The sequence below is a fragment of the Eremomyces bilateralis genome (assembly GCF_010015585.1).
Source record: "Eremomyces bilateralis CBS 781.70 unplaced genomic scaffold P152scaffold_7, whole genome shotgun sequence".
NCBI classification, from domain to species: domain Eukaryota; kingdom Fungi; phylum Ascomycota; class Dothideomycetes; order Eremomycetales; family Eremomycetaceae; genus Eremomyces; species Eremomyces bilateralis.
In genome coordinates this window covers 272737-292306 of record NW_022985073.1, presented here as the reverse complement: position 1 = coordinate 292306, position 19570 = coordinate 272737, and the positions used below count along the sequence as shown (strand labels likewise).

General features: G+C 51.2%; 8 protein-coding genes across 8 annotated transcripts; 5 read left to right on the top strand and 3 right to left on the bottom strand.

The window, feature by feature from the left end:
• Nucleotides 1-130: 130 nt before the first annotated feature.
• Nucleotides 131-2020, bottom strand: P152DRAFT_457576 (tannase and feruloyl esterase). The gene has a single exon (XM_033679257.1). The coding sequence runs from the start codon at nt 1666-1668 to the stop codon at nt 163-165; it is 1506 nt and encodes a 501-aa protein (XP_033534845.1). The 5' UTR covers nt 1669-2020; the 3' UTR covers nt 131-162.
• A 684-nt stretch (nt 2021-2704) lies between these two features.
• On the top strand, nt 2705-5712 carry P152DRAFT_506869 (uncharacterized protein; the record flags this gene model as incomplete). The annotated part of the gene is made up of 6 exons (XM_033682504.1): nt 2705-2744; nt 2982-3268; nt 3373-3723; nt 3813-4426; nt 4465-4662; nt 4728-5712. 6 exons carry the CDS (start codon nt 2705-2707, stop codon nt 5452-5454), a joined length of 2217 nt encoding a protein of 738 aa, XP_033534844.1. The 3' UTR covers nt 5455-5712.
• Nucleotides 5713-6616: 904 nt separating this feature from the next.
• On the bottom strand, nt 6617-9516 carry P152DRAFT_457574 (uncharacterized protein). Its single transcript, XM_033679256.1, has one exon. The coding sequence runs from the start codon at nt 9056-9058 to the stop codon at nt 6842-6844; it is 2217 nt and encodes a 738-aa protein (XP_033534843.1). The 5' UTR covers nt 9059-9516; the 3' UTR covers nt 6617-6841.
• A 473-nt stretch (nt 9517-9989) lies between these two features.
• Nucleotides 9990-10499, top strand: P152DRAFT_374586 (uncharacterized protein; the record flags this gene model as incomplete). Its single annotated transcript, XM_033675585.1, has 1 exon — nt 9990-10499. A coding segment is annotated over one exon (510 nt), but the record flags the coding sequence as incomplete, so codon positions are not given.
• A 113-nt stretch (nt 10500-10612) lies between these two features.
• On the top strand, nt 10613-11214 carry P152DRAFT_310151 (uncharacterized protein). The gene has a single exon (XM_033675146.1). It carries the CDS (start codon nt 10702-10704, stop codon nt 11005-11007), a length of 306 nt encoding a protein of 101 aa, XP_033534841.1. The 5' UTR covers nt 10613-10701; the 3' UTR covers nt 11008-11214.
• On the top strand, nt 11215-14289 carry P152DRAFT_310152 (uncharacterized protein). Its single transcript, XM_033675147.1, has 4 exons — nt 11215-11534; nt 11584-11678; nt 11735-13382; nt 13441-14289. The coding sequence occupies exons 1-4, from the start codon at nt 11421-11423 to the stop codon at nt 13894-13896; spliced, it is 2313 nt and encodes a 770-aa protein (XP_033534840.1). The 5' UTR covers nt 11215-11420; the 3' UTR covers nt 13897-14289.
• Nucleotides 14290-14364: 75 nt separating this feature from the next.
• On the bottom strand, nt 14365-15531 carry P152DRAFT_448538 (DNA repair protein; the record flags this gene model as incomplete). Its single annotated transcript, XM_033678063.1, has 2 exons — nt 14365-15429; nt 15490-15531. 2 exons carry the CDS (start codon nt 15529-15531, stop codon nt 14365-14367), a joined length of 1107 nt encoding a protein of 368 aa, XP_033534839.1.
• A 1965-nt stretch (nt 15532-17496) lies between these two features.
• On the top strand, nt 17497-17882 carry P152DRAFT_481329 (uncharacterized protein; the record flags this gene model as incomplete). Its single annotated transcript, XM_033681812.1, has 2 exons — nt 17497-17503; nt 17566-17882. The coding sequence occupies 2 exons, from the start codon at nt 17497-17499 to the stop codon at nt 17880-17882; spliced, it is 324 nt and encodes a 107-aa protein (XP_033534838.1).
• Between the last annotated feature and the right edge of the window lie 1688 nt (nt 17883-19570).

Here is a 19570-nt window from a genome sequence, read left to right as displayed (position 1 = left end):
GTGATCGCGACCGAGCACCCATGTATATAAGTAGGCATCTTTGTTCTTCTCCTTCTACGTTGTCGCCTTGCAATACTTATAAGTATATTTTTGACCAGCACAAGGTGCACTTCTTCCACATTATACATTGTGATATGCTAAGTAATGGGTTGTCTAGTCTCCTTATTTACACTTGAAGCTCTCTGCGGAATTTACATCTCCACCCTTGTATGTCAAAATCTGAGGCCAAGGGCAAAGGTTCCTCGTTATGTTAACTCCACCCGGACCCGCTGTTGTAGATGCGAACAGCGTTCGCGGAGCATCACCCCTTTCTACCCATGCCACAACGGAAGTCAGAGGATCGGCTGGGACTGGTCCCAAACCTCCGCGGCAATGCGCTGCACCAGGAGCGAGGAAGAGCCGTTGGAACTTTTCGACATTTCGCTTGCCCATATTCTTCTCTAACACTTCTCGCATGCGAATAGAGCTCTCGTGGGAGATAAGCTGATCGGAATATCCATGCCAGGTTATAAGCTTGCCACCAACCCTCTGGAAGGCAGAGAGGTCCGCGTCGTCAGTCCCGATTCTTGGGCTGAGAAGTTCCACACTTCTATGATGGATGCGCTCGAAGTCGGCGAAGGTCATAGCCGCAGTGTTATAGTCCGGGTCTTGGAGGACGAGGAATCTGATCCAAATCTCCGCAGCGTCAAATGGGACCGCGACGGTTCCATTCTCGGTCGTTCTCGTGTTGGCCATTCCGTTAAAACCTGCCCCAGGAGCCAGACCATACCACAGGAAGTCTCCGTTAATACCCCGCGCGCCTTCAAGGATTCTCTCAACCACTTGTGCGTGCTCATCATTGATGCTAATCTCCCCACCTGTCTGATCACAATTGATGGTCGTACCAATCAGTTTCCTAGGATCATAATTACAGTGATCGGGATCTCCGACCAATTGATCGACTGCTCCATCAAGCGGATCACAGAATGCATTGATGTCGGCCTCATATGCCTCGAAGACACATTGAGGCGGAGCAATAATGTTCCCCAAGACGACAGAAGGCCAGAACAGGCCCGGCGTCAACCTGGGAGAGAAATATGCGGGGGCGGCAGCCATAATTCCATCGAAATCGTTCGGATAGTATTGGGCCGCAGCGTAGCCTTGTCGGCCGCCAGTGGAGCACCCACTATAATATGAGTGATGAGGCTTTTTCTTGTAGTATGCCTTGACAGCCTCCTTTCCAAGTACAGTCAAGTCATGGATCGACCTCTTAGCAAAATTTTCAACCAGCTCCCAATTGGGGCTGTTGTCACTGTTCAAGGTCCAGAGACCTGAGGTCGGGTCAATTGTATGGTTTAAAGTTAAGCCAGCATCTGTGGCACCAGCAGCGTAACCTTGAGAGACTGGTACGGGCAAGTTGGTGTCGGAACCAGCCACAAGACCGCCACCTCCCGTTGCCAAGAATCGACCGTTCCATCCCTCCAAAGGGAGCCAGACGTGGACATAGACGTAATCGCCCGCGTTGTTGTGAGTAATGGCGGCGGTGAGATTGCAGAAGTTAAGCCCGGATGCGCCGCCGGAGGCGTAATCGTAGACCTTCCGCCCAGATATCAAGGACCTTGAACTCGTTGAACAGGGGAAGACGAATGTCGGCACACTCGTGCTTTTGGTTTCCGTGACTGTTTCCATGCCCGAGAGTCAGGCCCACTAGCCCCAAGAATGAAAAGAGAAGGGTGGATAACATGATGACGGGGAAGGCTTGGATTGAAGTGACGAACAAGAAGGGATACCAACCTTATACTCCAATGGGAGGATGCCGCCTTTTATAACCATTCGTTACTACAGAATACATGATATACCTTCTTGGCCGAGGCTGTAAGAACCAGTGATTTTAGCGAGGATATCTGACGATGTGCGGGGAAAGGCAGAATCAGCCTGATACTTATGGAATTACTGCGGATTTTAACGAGCAAGATTATAGATGGTCGTCGGGGTAGTTTGGTTAGGTTTGGCTAACTAGTCAAGCATCAGGAAAGGTAAGTTGGAGAATTATGGATTAGGATTAAGGAAATAATGCGGGCGTAGCTGCATAGAACTGATATTACGCTCTGGCCAATCGCTTCCTTTACAACTTTTCGGGAATACCGCGGGCACGCGGTACGGTAGTACATAGTAGAGTTTGGCGCCATACCCAAACCTGTTTTCCGCTGGCCCCTTTCTCATAAGAGCACTCGTCTGTAGAGTGGGTCCTTGAGAAGTCGAATTTCACGAATTCGCGGGCGAATTGGAGCCGGTCTTTGACGTGATGAGGCCTAAGATGCGGCCTCTCCTTCGCTCGCCACTTCGTAAGGTGATATTTCTTAAGGGTTCGGTAGATAGTCCTCTTTGAGATCCGGAGGTATTCGACGCTTTCGAGGAGCTCTGTATACTCTATCTTTGGGAATCTGCGTGCAATTTTGACGATATGCCGTTCGTCAGACCGCGATAGCTTTCGGGGGGTCCCCTTACGGGGTAAGGATGCAGTGACGTGGTGGTGGTTCCATCGATTGATGGTATTGTATACGGTGCGAATAACGACATTATGCTCCTCTGCAACCTCCGCCTCAGTTCTATCGTCGCAACAGCCTGTAAAATCGCAGCTCTTTGACGTTCGCTTAATTCGCGATTTCTCTGTCGATTACCACTAATTTCTTACCCAAACGACCTCATTTTGATGATAATATTGATGGTTGAAAATTGGTGGTTGTTCAGCTTGTTTGATTTTGGTGTGGGGCATGCACAGACTTTTGTCCTAGTACTTTACATATCCATATGGGCCATACTCATGATAATGTATTTACTTAAATCCAGTCCCAAAACCTCATGTCTCTCAAGGATTTCCTAGTCAAACCCTTCCATTTGACTACAATTTCTCAACTTGATATAACATGGCCATTCATTTCATGAGACACTTTACTTCGTAGACTTTACGGTATAGACGCTTTCAACATGTCCGCTGCTAGCGAACGCTTCGCGGTTGAAACCCGGGATCCGCCTCGCCCAAGCCGTGTCGCAGCTCGAAACGGACCTCTCTAGCGAGCAGAAAGCTGGACTCCGAATTCAAAACTTACAGCTGCATTTCTCACCTCCCGATCAGAGCGATATCATGAGGCTTACTTCCGGGATCGACAATACTTCTGGACTTGTTGCTGGTAGACGATGTTTCGGTCCGCGGCTGACAAGTTTCCTTCACGCCGTTCAGCAATTCGCAGCGCTTGGAGATGTAATTCTTGGCGGTAGTCAGAACCTGGTTTTATTGTGGCGTCTGGATGCTCGTGCGAATGTCTCTGCTCGTGAGTACGGTATTCCGGGTGACGCTCTATTGGAGAAGATGTGATATTAATGCTGTTGCAGTCAATGGCCACATACTCATCATACCTGGACAAGCTATCGAGCCTTTTTATGGATATTGGTCGCTCCGCTCCCCGCTATCAAATTATGGCCCTTCTCTATCCGCAATCGAAACGGTTGCAGGCCAGTCTTGCCGAGTATTATATTGTGGTTGTCGGCTTCTGCCATCAAATATGGAAGTTTGCACAGAAATCAGCCATCACCAAATTCGTATCCGCCCTCAGTGACTCGGATGTAAGGACGGACCAGTCTAACCTAGAGAGCTGGGCCAATACAATCAAAGAAGAGGTAAACCTTCTTATGGCCAAGAAGGTCCATGACGATGGCCACGAAATTACTGGAATCAAAGCACTTGTGACTAAAGGCCAGAGTTTGTGTCGCATCAGCGGAACCTGCAGACCAGGTTACGGGTTCTAGATCTCTGCTCCACATATGATTTTTAGACGACTTGGAAGCAAACTCGAAAACTCGGACACTGCTCTCTGTATTCCCGATGCACTGTATACCTGGGTTGGAGAAGCCGTGCGAGTTCTTCGACCCTGATATATATGGGCAAGCTGGGATCTGGAAAGTCCGTTCTTCTGTGCAATATCGTGCACGACCTCAGTACCTGGGTTGAAGGAAAACCCACTCCCGTTGCTTACTTCTTTTGTCGGCATGACATCCCCGAAAGTCTCAAGGCTCGGACAATCTTTGGATCTCTTGCTCGACAATTACTTATCTCAATCCCGGACTTGGTGTTATCAAAAGAACTTCCTGACGAGACCACTTCACATCTGGATGTCGAAGATGTATGCCGTCTTCTTCAGCGCGTCTTCCCAGAAAATACCCCCGCATACGTTGTACTTGACGGGATTGATGAATGCGACTTTACGATTGGAGATCTATTAGTTCAGCAACTCCAGAAGCTCCAGGGAACCGTCACTCTTCACCTTTGCGTTTCAGTCCGCCTCGATCCGGCTAAGAACCAAAGTTTGAGTCTTGAAGGACTCGTTGCTTCCAGGACAGTTTTCATGCCTGACGACAATCCCGACCTTGAGGCGTATATTGATGGAGAGTTAGAGAGTCTCGTCTCCTCTGAGAAACTGAAAATAGGAACCCTGTGATCATTTCGGACATACAGCGGAAACTCATGAAGGGATCGCAAGGCATGTTTTTATGGGTCGCTCTTCAACTTCAGTCTCTTTGCACGATGAGGACAGACGACGAAATCCTCCAGGCACTAGATCATCTTCCGAAAGAACTTCCGGAAACGTATACTCGCATCCTTCAGAGATCCGGAGAGCAGGGCAGGTTTTAGACCCCGTGGTGGGGGCATTTCGTCCCTTAACAACGGAAGAACTTCGAGAAGCCTTCAGCGTGGTTCTAGGAAATACGGACTGGAGACTTTCAAGTCTTATTAACGGCATTATATCAACATTGGCTAGTTGTGGAGGCCTTGTTGTCGTTGACGAAGAAGAGAAGACTGCTCGGCTAGTACATCACAGTTTTAAGCAGTTCCTCCTCACTGGATTTAGAGACCCGAACGATGGAGAATTCATAATAGACCTCGCACACAAAAACGTCGCCGATACCATCGTTACCTATCTCAACTATGGGGTTTTTGGAACCCAGTTGTCGACTGCTGTGGCTCCTCGCATGAAAATGGGATCAGCGCCGTCAGAGATCGTTCGAGAAGCAATAGGCTCCAGCATGGGCCGAACCATTGCGTTGAAATTATTGAAGTCTAGGAAAATGCCTAACTTTGATATGGGTAAGACCACTATGGATACAAACAGTCGCTGTTACACGCGTTCACTGGATCACTTTTACTTTTATGATTATGCGAAGTCGTTCTGCATGCAGCATATCATATGCGCCCCGAAGCAAGAGCGATCTCTGATCAAGTTGTTGCTTCGATTACTGAGCAAAAACATTATCAACGCAAATATTGCACTTGAAGACAACCGGACGCCGCTGTCGTGGGCGGCTGAGAATGGTCACGAGGCCATCGTTAAGCTGCTACTTGTCAGAGATCAGGCTTTCAGGGTTATCGAATTGCTAGAGAAAAGAAGAAGAGGAGGAAAAGGGCCTCTCTTCTTCTAGAGTTCTAAATACGCGTATTCTCATTCACCTAGACACTGGTCTGAGGCCGCTAGGCCACAACCTATAGTCTGGGCGTATAGCCCAAGACTCTTACATGGGAAGGGGTGGGCAGTTCGGACTCCTCTTTATCTTCTGGTCCTCTCCGCTGCCGCTAATTAGCGGACGGTTCCTCATCCTCTTCCTCTTCCTTAGATTCACCATCGTCGTCTCAGCATCTTCATCATACACGTCCTCCTCCTCCTCATCATCCTCCTCACCGGATTCGCCTAATATGTAGGTTAATATAAGCTGGGACGGCGTGTGCTTCGACACCTACCGCTGGGTTTATCGCCCCCCTTATCATCATTGCTGCCCTCTGGGTCTTCCTAACTGTGGCTCTCAGATGGCCCTCCACTGCCTTCCTCGTCTCCGTCATACACTGAATCCCCTTTCTTCTCGAACTCAGGAAATTTTTCATCCTCGTCCCCGTCGTCATCGTCCCCCTTCTCCAAAACTATGTCCTGAATGATCCATTCCTCCTAGGCGTCGTCGTCGTACTCGTCGTACTCGTCGTGCTCGCCGTAGTCATCATGGTCTTCTTCCCAGGGCTCTCCTAGTATCATCATGTGCTCGCGGTATCGGTGTCTTTCGGCGAGGTCGCCGTAATCCCAGCGGGATGCTGCCGTGAACAAGTCAATGTCATCGAGGTCATTTAGAGATAGGGTTCGGGGATAGGCCTCAGTTTGTGGAATCAGTGGAGGGAAGTCCCACCGGTGGACCCCTGGAGATTCGTGGTGAATAATTCTTTGAAAGTACGGGGATACAGCTGGAGCATCGTGGTGAAGTATGCTTTGAAAGTACGGTATAGAGCGAAATTGTGTATTCAAGGTTGGGCCACGATTTGAAGACTTTTACCCAAGGGATCATCCCTTTAATAACCGTGGAGATATTCCGGAAAACCTGTGGTGGTACGGAGTGCTGAGAAACACCATCCTCAACGGACCGGTAGAGAATTACATACCTACAGTACTAGTCATAGCAAGGCCGGCTTGACCGTATACTATAGGGAGCTTATCAAAGTTTGGCCTTGATACAACAGGTAGGTTGGGCGGCAGTCCCAGAAACATTTAGAAGACACCGTACTCCACAACTGGCTTTACACATAAAAATTTAAATTTAGACAATGCCATTCATTCGTCTGTATTGTCGAAATATTCAACAAAATGACAGGGTGGGAATTGGTTTTTTTATGCTGGAAAAGTTTACTGTGACCCTGTCAGCCCCATGGTTGAATTTCACAACCGAACCGGCCAACAAACATCGTATAGAACCTCAAGAAAATGAAGACTACAATTGTGGATAGACAATAGGAGCACAGAAATGGACGCATAAAATGAGTTCGATTCATTCAGACCACGAAAGTATCCCAAAACACTTCCACGACGTAGTCAACACTCATTTTTCTCCACCACTTTCGTAGTCTCGTCCCTGGGTCGCCTGGCGATTGTACCCCACCGACCCGGATCTCATGTCCCTCGATGTTCATATCCAAGCCCCTTCTCAACCCCTCCATCTCCCTCCCTCTCGCCATCTTCTTCCCTTCCTGCTCCCACCACTCCTCCTCCGCCCTCCTTACCGCCCGCCGAATCGTCTCCTCCTCTCCCTCCACGCGATACAGGTCGCACTTCCCACACAACCCGCCATCCTCCCCATCCCTGCACGCATCCCCGGGCCGCTCACGGAAATGCTGGCAGAAATGCGAATACCCCTCCGCCGTGGTGATCTGCCGCCGGCACACGTAGCACATGACGTAGCCGCACGGACACACCAGCTTGTTGCACCCGGAGTCCTTGAGGAAGGAGAGGCTGCAGGACGGGCACGTGCGCTTGATCGCGGAGGTGGCGGCGGATTCGAGCGCCAGGCGGAGCGAGTCGCGTGCCGAGGTGAAGCAGACGTGCGCGGTGTTGGGTGGCCAGGAGGCGTGGCAGTTGAGGCAGGAGGGGCGGAGGCAGGAGGGGTTGCGGCAGAGGAGGCGGGGGGCCATCTTGCGACGGAGAGGACGGTGGAGGGAGGAGGAGAGTTGGCGCGGCATGGAGCCGAGGTAGGATGTGAATTGTGTTCTGAGGGAAGGAGGAGTGGCGATGACGGATAATACGGATGTAATGGTGATAAATGCAAAGAAACTGAGAATGGGGAAGATCCCAGGGATGAGGTAGCAGAGATTGACGAGAGCGAGAAGGATTACGACGAAGGTTTCTCGATTCTTGAATCGTAGCTTCGGCAGTTCTGCGAGGGTTTCTGGACTGCAATCATAACTGAGTGCATGCCATCGCCGGGTGAAAGGGAAGAAGAGAAACAGTAAAAGTGTAAAGGAGATGCCCAGTTGGTCCGCTTCGACATACGAACAGAACGGACATTGGGCGACTGGAAGTCTGCTTTTCTGTATCGACTCTTTCGCGAAACGGTCTGAAAATTTGCGCGCCGTGACATCGCCATTATCGTCTTCTCTGAGGGCTTTCTCGACGTGTTCCAGAGGGATGCAGCCTTGACAATCGTCGCCGCTCATGGATAGGTTTGGAGCACAACATCGTAAAGTTCCTCGGCCGACATTGACATTACGCCCCCATGCCTGTCCATAGAGGCCTTCGTTGACGGCAGCCCGGACGCAGGTGGAGCAAACGAAGTGGCCTTGGTCGTCGCATGCTGCCATATGTTCCATAGTTGTGGTGGAGAAGCAGCAACCACAGTCATACAGCTCTTCCACATCTTCCGCTTGAGCGGTATTCAGTTGATCGGCGACTGCTCGATCGCCCTTTTTCTGGGCTTCTTTTTCAGACTCAACCCAAGGCTCGATAAGCATTGCCCATAACTCGATATTCAACTCCGCTGAAGGCGTGTACCGAAGATGAGGTTCATTTTTGCCCGTCTTGCGATTCGGCCGCCAATAAACAGCTGGATGAGACGTGGGATCGGTAGTGGGGATGCGGCGACGAAAGAAAAACGATGTCAGGGAGAACCGCCATGATTTCGAAACCAAAGCAAGAAGGACGGGGCGGGAGGCACCATAGGAGTAATTGTTCTCTGCTAGAATGGCTCGGATGGTACTCCGTGACAACCCTTTGAATTCGAAGTAGAATACCTCCCTCACTGCTCCGCAGTACATGGGGCTTCTAAACTGCTCTTCGCGGGCAAGAGGCGCGGGATCAGGATGTGAGGTTCCGGACGGAGGTGGAAGACCGGAATTCGTTGCACGTCCATCCTTCCCTGCGTCATGCTTTGGCTCACTTTCGTGATAAGCTCGAACGCGTCCTCGGACCCATTTCGAGGGATTCTTGAGAAGATTCTCCGTCACCACCTGGACCCGGCTTTCTTCGCTGAACGAGGACAGCATTTCACGTAGGACTTCGGGTTGGATCTCGGGAAACACTTCGGATAGTAATTGAAGAGATGTGTTTAAGTCTCGCAAGTTAGGAGGATCAAGCTCTATTTCAAGTTCGCTTGCTTGCTCAGCCTCACCGGCGCGAACGTTATCCACGGAATGGGATACCAGTGACTCCTTCGACGATGAAGAGTTTGCTCTCCAGGGTGCCTTGGGGAGAGGCAGATTTGGGATGACCGAGTTCATGACGGCGGTTAACTGCAGCACAGGCTGCAATGCTGTCGAGATCGCAAGGCTCCGGGGGTTGGTAGCACTGCCTTATGGCACCGCCCTTCACGTCGGCAGATCACAATGGCTCGTCGTTCTAGAGGTGGCGATCGTTGAGCTTCGAGCTAAAGAAGTAGAACCACAGCCTTTAGCCCAGTAAATATAATTGATACAAGACATAATCCGGTTTTAGATGGTACAATAAAATGATGAGAAGAATGATAGCAGGCGGCGATAGATGACCAGTAGATATTGTCGGGTGTTGACGATGTATGAAGACGTGGCGGTCATAGCCTTCATCCGATCAGCTGGTCATGTAGGGCTGAGCGATATCGCCACAGGGGCAGTTCGGTTTCAGCTAGTTGGACCTTGTCCCGCCATACCTCTTCTTTCGAGGAGATACTCATAAGAATCAACTAGATATTCGCAAGCAACCCGCGTCAATGTCTCCAGAACATTTAATTTGACCGGAGAAAAGAATGTGACGTGGATTTAGGCGCGCCTCTAGCGGCGGGCGCGTCACTTTAGCCGCCGCAATTAAACTCAACTGTCAACAATGACCCTGCATGCCCCTGACTTGGCTGCATACAATGTAGAGCAGATCCTCCCAGTTACTACTACTCAAACATGCATAAAGGGACAGCAAGTGCCACGATAAAAGCAACGTCGAGATCTGAACTGGATCAATAGCAACCGAGAGCGCTGATTTGAGGTCATGGAGAAAGATAAAGAGATCCAGATCAAGTCGGAACTGTCGCATTCCACCACAGAAGGATCGACAGTCACCGTCGACGACAAGCCAGGTCATGCGATAATAGCAATTGAGTGGGAAACTCCCGCTACGGATAGCCATCGACGTTCGGCGCTTTCTCATATATCGAAACTCTCAACTCCTGCCATCCTCCCCACTCTCCGGACGCGACTCGACCGCATCGTCCCCCCGAACCGCCAATACCTCGGATTGCGCCGCCGAACTTTCCTCATTATCCTCGTCGCCATCTTCCTCAGCCTGCTCGCACTCATCCTAGGCCTCTCAATCGGCCTCTCCGGCAAAGGCAGCAAACAAAACCTCCCGCTCCCCACCTCCGCCGAAGCACATACCGGCGACCTCACATACTACAACCCCGGACTCGGCTCGTGCGGCATCGACTCGACTGACAACGACCCCATCGTTGCGGTGTCGCATCTCCTATACGATGCTGTGTCGACGGGTTCGAACCCGAACCTGAATCCACTATGTGGGAAGAAGATCCGCGCGAGACGGCACAACGAGGCGACCGGAGAGGACCGGAGCGTGGATCTGACGGTGGTGGATAGATGCACCGGGTGCCAGCCGACGGATATAGATGTTAGCCCGGCAATCTTTGATGAGCTAGCTCCAAGGGACTACGGAAGAGTTGGGGTGACGTGGGCTTGGCTGGATGTCGTGCCCGACGGTGCTTGAACTCTAAGTCGCAGTTTGATCGGCCGATATATGGTTTGCGAAGCAAGCAGCTGTCTTATTTCGACCATTCCAGTGTTTCCAAGCGTGCTTCGAACCATAGTACCTCGATAGAGCATCGAAGGTATTGCGCCTCCAAAATCTGTTCAAGCTTCTGCCCAGTTGGTCGCACCATCTCATTATGTCTAGCCAGTTCCGTGGCAATTTCTGGGTTATGCTGGACGGAGCCGGAGTTACTTTCTGTTCCACCCATTTTCTCGGTCTGTTGTCCGCAGGAACACCTTTTAATTGTTGCGCTTTCCATCTAGCACAAGCTGGTGCAGAAGGCGCAGGTTTTACAAAAGCATCATCTTCATGTTGCATTGTCATATGGCATACATTGACGCAAATGTTAAAGTCATCTATGGCCTTTCTTTACGTTAGTTCTCAAGATACCCAATTGTCAACGTTCTTATGGTTAAATCCCTCAATCTCTCTTTGCACGTAGTCATGTTCGGACAAAAATCGGCACCAAGCCAGCGATAGAAGGATTATACCCGACGGCAATTGCAGCTTCCATTCGACTCCCATGGCCGCTGCCGGGGATAGAGAACTCCTCCTACCGTTATTGTCTCTTCATACTGAAGATGGCACCCCCTTCCTCTTAAGCATGTTTACTATTCATATACCAGGTCTTAAAACTCCATTTCCAAGATCCTTTCTAAACTACCATCTCGGAATCTTCACTTTCCATATTGCCATCAGCATCACATACTCTATGCAAATATAGATCTTCTTTAATTGCTGCTGTCTTGACTCTTTTGTCACTTCGTTAGTCCATCCCAACCACCTATCTCATTTCTCCCTTGTTTGGCTTGCCACCTCCGCTTTGGTCTACGGACTGGTTCTCAGGTGGTCAGGATGCCGCTTCTTGGTGGCGTGGCACTTGTCGCACTGTGTCTGGCGTCGAGCATATCTGCATCGTCCGGCTCGGTAGTGAAGTACTGTGGTGACGGACCCTATAATGAGGATAAGGTCAGTATGCCGTGCATGGCCTTTTCGACGTCAGCTAACACTTCATCAGTACACTTGCTTCGACGATAAGACTCTCTGTCCCAAAATCAATGGCAAGGTGACCAGAGTATGTGGGAGATCCTGCTACTATGATGATAGATTCTCGTGAGTGCACTTCGATCCCAAACGAAAGCAACGTTAGTTCTGACCTCGAACAACAGATGTGATGGACACGGGGGACTGGAACCGCTTAAGCGTCCAAAAGCGAAGTTCACTCTCTCCGTTGACTCCCCCGGCTTTCATTTGGACAAGACGGCCATTCAAGCTTGCAATGGCAATTTCTGGGTCCGTGACGGCCCGCCTTGCCAGGTCTGCTCTCCACACTGGAAGCGTGAGGCCGAGACGCTAGCGGATAGCGAAGAGAGAGGCGAACACGAGAATTCGTGGTGGTCCCACGAACTCGAGCATTCGTGGTGGTCCTCCGCCAGCAGCTCGGACGGGTACTCCAATGTCGACCCCCAGTTCAAATGCGAGAAAGGTAAGACCTGTCATTACCATCTCCATATCGAAGACCCCGGCAAATTCGAAGTCCCTTGCAAATGCGATGGGACGCATCCATGCCATTGCGAGGACAAATACTTCCATTCCACGTGCAACGGAGACACCCATTGCGACTTCAAAGTCACGGTCTTGGATCAGGATCCTTGCCATGGAGGTAACTGCAATGTCCTAGTCCTTCCACCGAAGGACTTTGGCCTGCCTTGCCACTGCGACCCGGGCAAGCAATGTCACTGCGAGGAGAAGCCCATTCATTGCGAATGCGACAAGGGTAGGCAGTGTGACTGCATTATCTCTTACTGGGAACCTGTCCTTCCTTACCATTGCGAGGAGGGCAAGCCTTGCGAATACAGTGCCCACCACTCCCACCAATCTTCGTCCAGCTCCGACCACTCCGGCCATCACGGTGACAAGCGAAGTCTTGACGAACGGGGGTGTAAACACTGCTCTTCTTCTTCTTCTTCTTCCTCTTCTTCTTCATCCAGCTCCGACGACGAGTCTTACTATAAAAATTATATGGCCAACTGCAATGTGAACTGCAAACAGAACCAGCCATGCGAGTGCAATCAGCATCAGCATCATCGAAGTCTCGAGACACGCGGGTTTTCCCTGCCTGGAAAGAAGGGCAAGAGCGGCAAGAAAAGTAAGAACAGCAAGAGCAAGAGCAGCAAGAGCAGCAAGAGCAGCAAGCACTGCCATCACTGCGATTCTTCATCCAGCTCAGATAGCGATGACCCCTTCAAACTCCAATGCAAGGACCAAAACTGCCACATTATCTACAAGGAGCTCTACCAGTGCTTCGGCGATCGTCCGGTGAAGGAATGCTTGCAGGCATATCCAGAGCACAGCAAGCACCTTGACAAGTGTTGCGATGGTAGCTGCAAGGACACGGATAAGGACAATGGCAAGGTGTGCGAGACGTACCAGAAAGCCAAACATGATGCATGCGGCGGTGGCGATGATTGTGTCTTCTGGGAGAAGATCCACCACGACAATGACCACGGCGATGACCACCATGGCGGGGATTGCAACTGCGACCACCATGGCAAGCGTGAGGCGGAGGAGATCGAGCGAGACCTCGCCAACCAGACACACCTGGCCCAGCCGGCAATGGTTCGCCTTGGAAGGACGCATGAACCCATCTTCTTCGGAACCGAGAAGAAGGCCCGTGGCGAGACTGAGTGCTTATGCAAGCAAGCAGTCCCCCGAACTGCTGAGGAGGTGTTCTACAACGCGCTGCAGAAGAACCTGCGTGTGCATGGGAAGTGTCGTCGTGAGCTGAACACTGTGCTTTTCCCTGGATTTGAGATGGTACGTCGACGTTGACATCGCTTTCACCCGGTTCCTTGCGCTGACTTGACTTTTACAGGCCAACTCCGATGCCGACCATCCGCAGCTCTACTTCATGCGCAGGGACGGCGCCCTCTCGTACAACCTCCCCTCCGGCAAGGTTGACCTCTCATCCACAGCGAAGCCCATTGACATCGGAAGAAGCTCCGTCGTCGGTGCCTCAGTTCGCCAACCCGAAAGTCACATGGCCATCGGCGACAACGTGAACTTCCTGGCCTGCTCGACTTGCAGTCAGGGTGCGCAACCTGGTCGCGATGAAGCTTGTGCATGGCAGATCTACAGCCGGTCCGTCTTCGACTCAATGGGCGGCGCCGATCGTGTCAAGGAGCTCAATAAGCCGGCCAAGCGTGAGTCGGACTACAAGCTTCCCCTCGATGAGGTCGAGAAGGCCTACCTGAAGAGGATGGGCCGCTGCACCCCGATTCAGATCAAGATGACACCCTACAAAGGCGCCACGCCTTACCGATACGCATGATGGACCATTTCAGATTGATTGACGCGATGCTTGATGTTGGCTATCACTCTGACATGCATGAGCCTCCGGATTCAGCTGCGCCAAATTGTCCCGATGCACCCCGAGCGCATGTTGAAGAACGAGGTTGGTCGGTTTTGGGCTTGGTTTGGGATGGGGTCTACTATGTCTTTTCTTTTCTTTTCTTGTGCTTCTTGCTTCGAGGCCTATTTTTTCTGCTTACCTTCTTCCTGAAGCTTTCTCGCGATCTCGTCGTCGGATGGGTCCACACACTCCTCCACCTGGACTTTTGGGGGGCAGTGGGAAAGGTCTCCATTTTCGTTTTGTACTGGTTCGGACAAACACTCTTCCTATTAGCAATAGGGCGTAGGGTACTTGATAGAGAATGGTTCATAATTTAATTGTTTTCGTTCATTCGTCCTCGTGTCCGTCATATCAGTAATGCGATTCATGTCCGATGACCATTGACAATCATAGCTCCAATTCCTCAACCTCCATGCCGCATTCGACACACCGTTTCTTCACCGACCCCGTCCCCGGGTCTGTTATCGGCCTCCCCCATTCATGCTCGTGCTTCTCGCCCCTCCGGATTACCCTTTGGCCAAACTCTCCCGCCCTGACCTGGACATCATCGTCGCCACGCTTCCTTGCCGCCATCTCCGCGGCCTTGCCCCGTCGATACGCCTCGACTCGCGTCTTCTTCTTCAAATCGTCGAGTTTCTCTCTGAACTTCTTGTCCTTGCGCACCTTCTTGTCCGCCTCTCGTCGTTCCCACTCCTGGTCCAGCCCCTCCTGACTCCCCCATCGCTTCGGTCCAAACGCATACTCCTCGACCTGTAACCGCAGAAATAGCATCATGGGTTTCCAATGTGGCATATGGGGGTTTGGCCGTTCCAATCTCGGCAACAGGTTCTCGTCGCGGAGTTCCTCGTCCGTAAGCAGATAGTCCTCCCTACACTCCGTCTTCGTCAGGAGGCTATACTTGTCCCCAAGCTTCTCTTTGCACGCCTTGCAAACCTTGACCCCAAACACGTCGTCCAGTTGCCAATCCAGTTCCAAACTCTCACACTCCTGACATTTCTTATGCTCCGTCCCCCGGTCTAGGACGCTGATCCCCGGCTCGAACGGGCCCGCCCGGTTCTTCCGGAGGCTCTGCAACAGCCGATGCCGCTCCCACTCCGCCTCGGTCATGTGCGCCGGCCGTTCCGGTTCGTTAGTCGGGTGCTGCATCGCCCGGTTGTGCGGGTCGTCTTGTGCAGACAGGAACCCGCCGCGCGAGTCGGACATCTTCGAGAAGTCGTACTCGATGTAGTTCTGCGCTAGGAATTTCTTGGACGAATGGAGGTGAGGGTCCTTGGGGGCAGGTCGGATGCCGCCTGGGGCGGTCGTCGGGGCACTCCCTGGGACCGATGGTCGTGAGCTGGTGGCCATGGATGCGTAGGACCGCTTCTGGCCGGCGGCGGTTGGTGGGCCGGAGAGACCGGTTGCTGCATCATGTTCGACGCGGCGGGCTTTTGCCTTGAGCCGCGCTTCCTCCTAAATCATCGGCGTTAGGATCGTGTTCAAAATGATCGATCCCGCTCGGCACTTACTCACCATACGTCGTACCGCCTCCGGTGTCACTGGCCCAGTGGGCATGACGCCTGGCCTAGATGGCGGGGGTGGCGTGGTTTTTCTAGAACTCATTCTGAACAATCTCTTCTTTTGCGGGCCGTGAATAGTATGCCAGGTTGCAAAGCACCCCAGTCTTTCAAGTGAAGATATAATACAAGAGACCGAGACTCACCGTGACATGTTCTGAAGACGAGTTTGGCGACCTCACCCCTCGCCCCAAAACGCGTGATATACCGAATATCTGCCGAACGACACGAACGCACGTGACTAATTTGCGGCTAAACTTCGGACATAAAGGAGTTCGGAGATAAATCCCAGGCTTTCGGATATAAGAGGCTTCAACGTCTGTCGAGTCCTCACATCTTTGTTTCTTCCAACATCATCCAGATAGTTTGGTAAATCACATATCATCATGTCTTTGGTCCAGCATTTGGATTGGTAGAATATCATTTCCTTTTTTGATGAACTTTTTAGTAAACACACATTCCGCCGCACTCTGTAGTTGTGCTATATAAATCACTAATGGTATCGCCATGCATCGTATAGGACTAGGAAGCGGCAACCTGATTCTATCTTACACATCTCTTACTATGGCGCCCGAATTCATGGGTCAGCAAGTATATCTGACTGTGCATCATCCAGAGGTCCACGACCATTTTCCGTTCATTTGAAATGTCTGGTCGCCTTTCGAGTCCCTGGATTTGATCTGCGATGTCTTTTCTCACTGTCTATACAACTAGTACCGTGTTGATGGCCACTTGAATTTTTTCATAGAAGTGGGATCATATGTCGGTGAATTTGCATTAAGATCCAGGACTTTTATAAACGCCGAGAGTACTCTCGGCGGACACCTCTAGAAACTGATGTCTCCCGCAGTGGACGCTTACTTAAAAAAGTTTACTTCATTCCGAGCTTCACCCAATTCTTGCTAGTTGCTCTGACTTCTCTCATTTTGCTCTCTTACTCTCCAGTACTGAATCAAAAGCTCCATCTGCACCAAGTCATTGATCTCGCCAAGCTCTAGCATCATGACTGATCCGCCTCGAATCACCCCAGAACAAAGGCTTGCTCGCGAGAAGGCCTGCAGAGATGAACTCCTGCAGGAGCTTGTGGTCACCAAAGGGCGATATGATGTGATTGAGTCGAGCCTTAGGGTCCAAGACAATGTGATCCTACGCCTGGAAGTTTGTGACTTCATGTTAATAGCTAGGGATATACAAGCTAATGCTGCGCTAATCTAGCCCAGTCAACCTCAATCTTCGACAGGCACCACTGGTCTGTTATATACCCCAGCGTCATTGCCGCCACCTGCCAATGACAATTGAGTGTTGTCTAACAGGGGCCTAGGTATGACTCCATCTGGGACCTCGAGTCTGCCACCAGGAACGCCCTTCACCCGCCGCCACCACAGGGGAACTGAAACTCCAGTGACATCCGAAAAAATCCTCGAAAACCAACGTCCCAAGATACAAATGACGCCCAAGCGCGGAAATGCCCCGGCTTTCTTCGAGGCTTGGCCGACCATCCTGCAACTTGAAGACGGAACATACCTTGAATTGCATTGCTTCCATGGATGCAATGCCAACAAATTACGTACTGGCGAAGTGAACGCATTCCGAGGCGTCCCGGGGCTTGCTAGCCATCAATCGAGCCATCACCCGAAGGACAAGCTGAAACAAAATTATCGCGGCGTGATGGAGCACTGCACCCAACTGTTGGATGAACACCAGGAGCAGCAATTACGACAAGCTCTGGAGAGAAACGATTCTTCTAATTTGCCCGAGATGTGGCAAAAGTCAGAGCACCGGAACCACTCGACCTTTCACTGTTCAAGGTCTTTATACGCACATTCGCAGTGTGCATGGAGTTCCTCATGGCTTTAGCGAGTTCAGCCAATATATGAAAGACCCGCTGGCGATGTTGTGTGCTTATAAGGCTTGGTTCCGCACGCTCACTGAGGAAGAGTGTCTTCGCATTGACGAGAACCCTATGAATAGTGTGTACACAGTATACAGCTCCTGAAAGCACTGTTACACATATAAGCTAATTGAGATGCAGTCGACTCTTTGCTACCAGCTACAGAACCGATGGGGACGTCCCCATCCCCCACGTCTGAAACCAAAACCTCCACTGCCACCACCCGCAAGCGGGACAATTCCCCAGACATGGCCCACTCAGGTTTGCCCAAGCGCCCACGAACGGATCCGGGAACGTATGAAGAGGATGATGTGCATTCGGAGGCCCCCCAGGATGATGAGTTCGAGGGGTCACCTCCCTCGGCGAAGTATTCGACCCCGACCCCGATCACGCGCCCGACACGCTCTATACGCCACAGATCCGCTTCCAATGCGTTGCCGGCAGCCGGGCTTGATTGAGATTGGAAAGATTCTGAGGGAAAGACCACACAAATGCTCCAATTTGAGAGCGGGAGATTCGAGTCGTGCGAAGGGTCTTTGTAAGAAGCATTGAGTGAAATTCAAAGGAGCGAAAAGTGAATGGGGAAATGCCAGCTGAGTGCCACGATGGTCGAGTGGTACCTGAGCAGGAGGAGACGGGGCCATCAGTCAACCCTTGAGCCTGTATAATTGCCATGATTGGCAAACATCGAGGTACATTGAGGTATATTCAAATTAATTCGCTGCCAGTCCCCTAATCTTGCCAAAACAGTTTTGATTAATCCATGCTCCTACGCTTCCCCACGGGGAACCCGTCAACCTCATGATCTGATTTTATTCTCGCATTCGACTCGTGGAACTTTCAACGGCCTCTTACAGCAACCACATTATAAAAGGGGTAGCTTCCGGCTCCCCAAAACTCGACTCACAGGCTCCCCAACAATTTCGCTCCACCGAGGCGTCGACAGGAGCATCTGGACTAGAACGCTAAACCTAATATGTACAAGGCCCGGTATTACTGTATTACAGGTATCTCGTTCAATTAATGTTTGAACGTCACCTCCGTCACCTCAGCTGCCAGCCAACGGAATTTTTCTCTGCTTGATACTCCGTATCTGGATCAAATCATTGATAGAATGTTGAGCTCACAACTAACTAAGAATCTGGGAGAGTCACCAGATCCCGCGACAGTGGCGCTCCCATCGCGTACTTCCCTAACAGCCCTCCCTCCTACGTGTTGTCTATGAATATATTGCTATGTTTTTTAACATTCCGGTTCGGTTGGTTGTTCTCAGTGCCCGGATAGGCGAACAGTGCCAGTTAGGAGCGCCGTGATGAGGTCGCTTAAGCAACATGAATGCTTGGAGGGGTTTGTTTAGTAGAGACCGGGCTACCGTTTCTGCCTACAGGAACATCTTTCGGCGGCTCACAGACGATGAACTGGCACTGGATAAGCAGGATCATGTTCAGCGTAAGTATCTTTAGGGATGTGTAACGTATGTATGGAAACTCACTGAACAACTACAGTCAAGGGGCTATATCTCACAGAAGATGCAAACGGAAAAGAGTTTCCATATGATTCCACCTTACCCGGGCAACTTCAACACTCCTAAATCTGTGCTGCAACTGACCACGCAGCACCAGGATTTCAGACCCGACTAAGGCCCAGAATGGAAGAAACCGACAGCGACAGCGCCGTATCGGATGATGGCGACTTAACAATCGTTCCATCTAAACGGCCGGCACCGCGCTCCACTCTCCTAGAAGTCTGGGAAGGTGGACCTAAGGAATATACTCGACACTCCAAACGACCTCAGAGTTACAAGGAACCATACGTTGAGACTGGCAGTGACGCGAACGACGCAGTTCCTCTCCGGACTCCGAAAGTACGTAGGCTCTCCAACCAGCAAGAAAAGGACGTCAACTGCCATCCTGCGTGTTGGGTGAGATGCTGGGGGTATATGGTTCGGTTCACTGTTTATGTGTATGAGAGAGTAGTGGTCGGGCGGTTTCAGAGGATTACGGAAATAAGGGCGGGGGTTTGAGCACTCTACACTTGTATCTCACATCATCATGCATACCAGCAGTGTACAGTATGATCCCTCGTCTTAGGAGAGGTCGAGGGTCTTAGATAGGCTCAATTCAGTTACAGTACCAGACACTCTGAG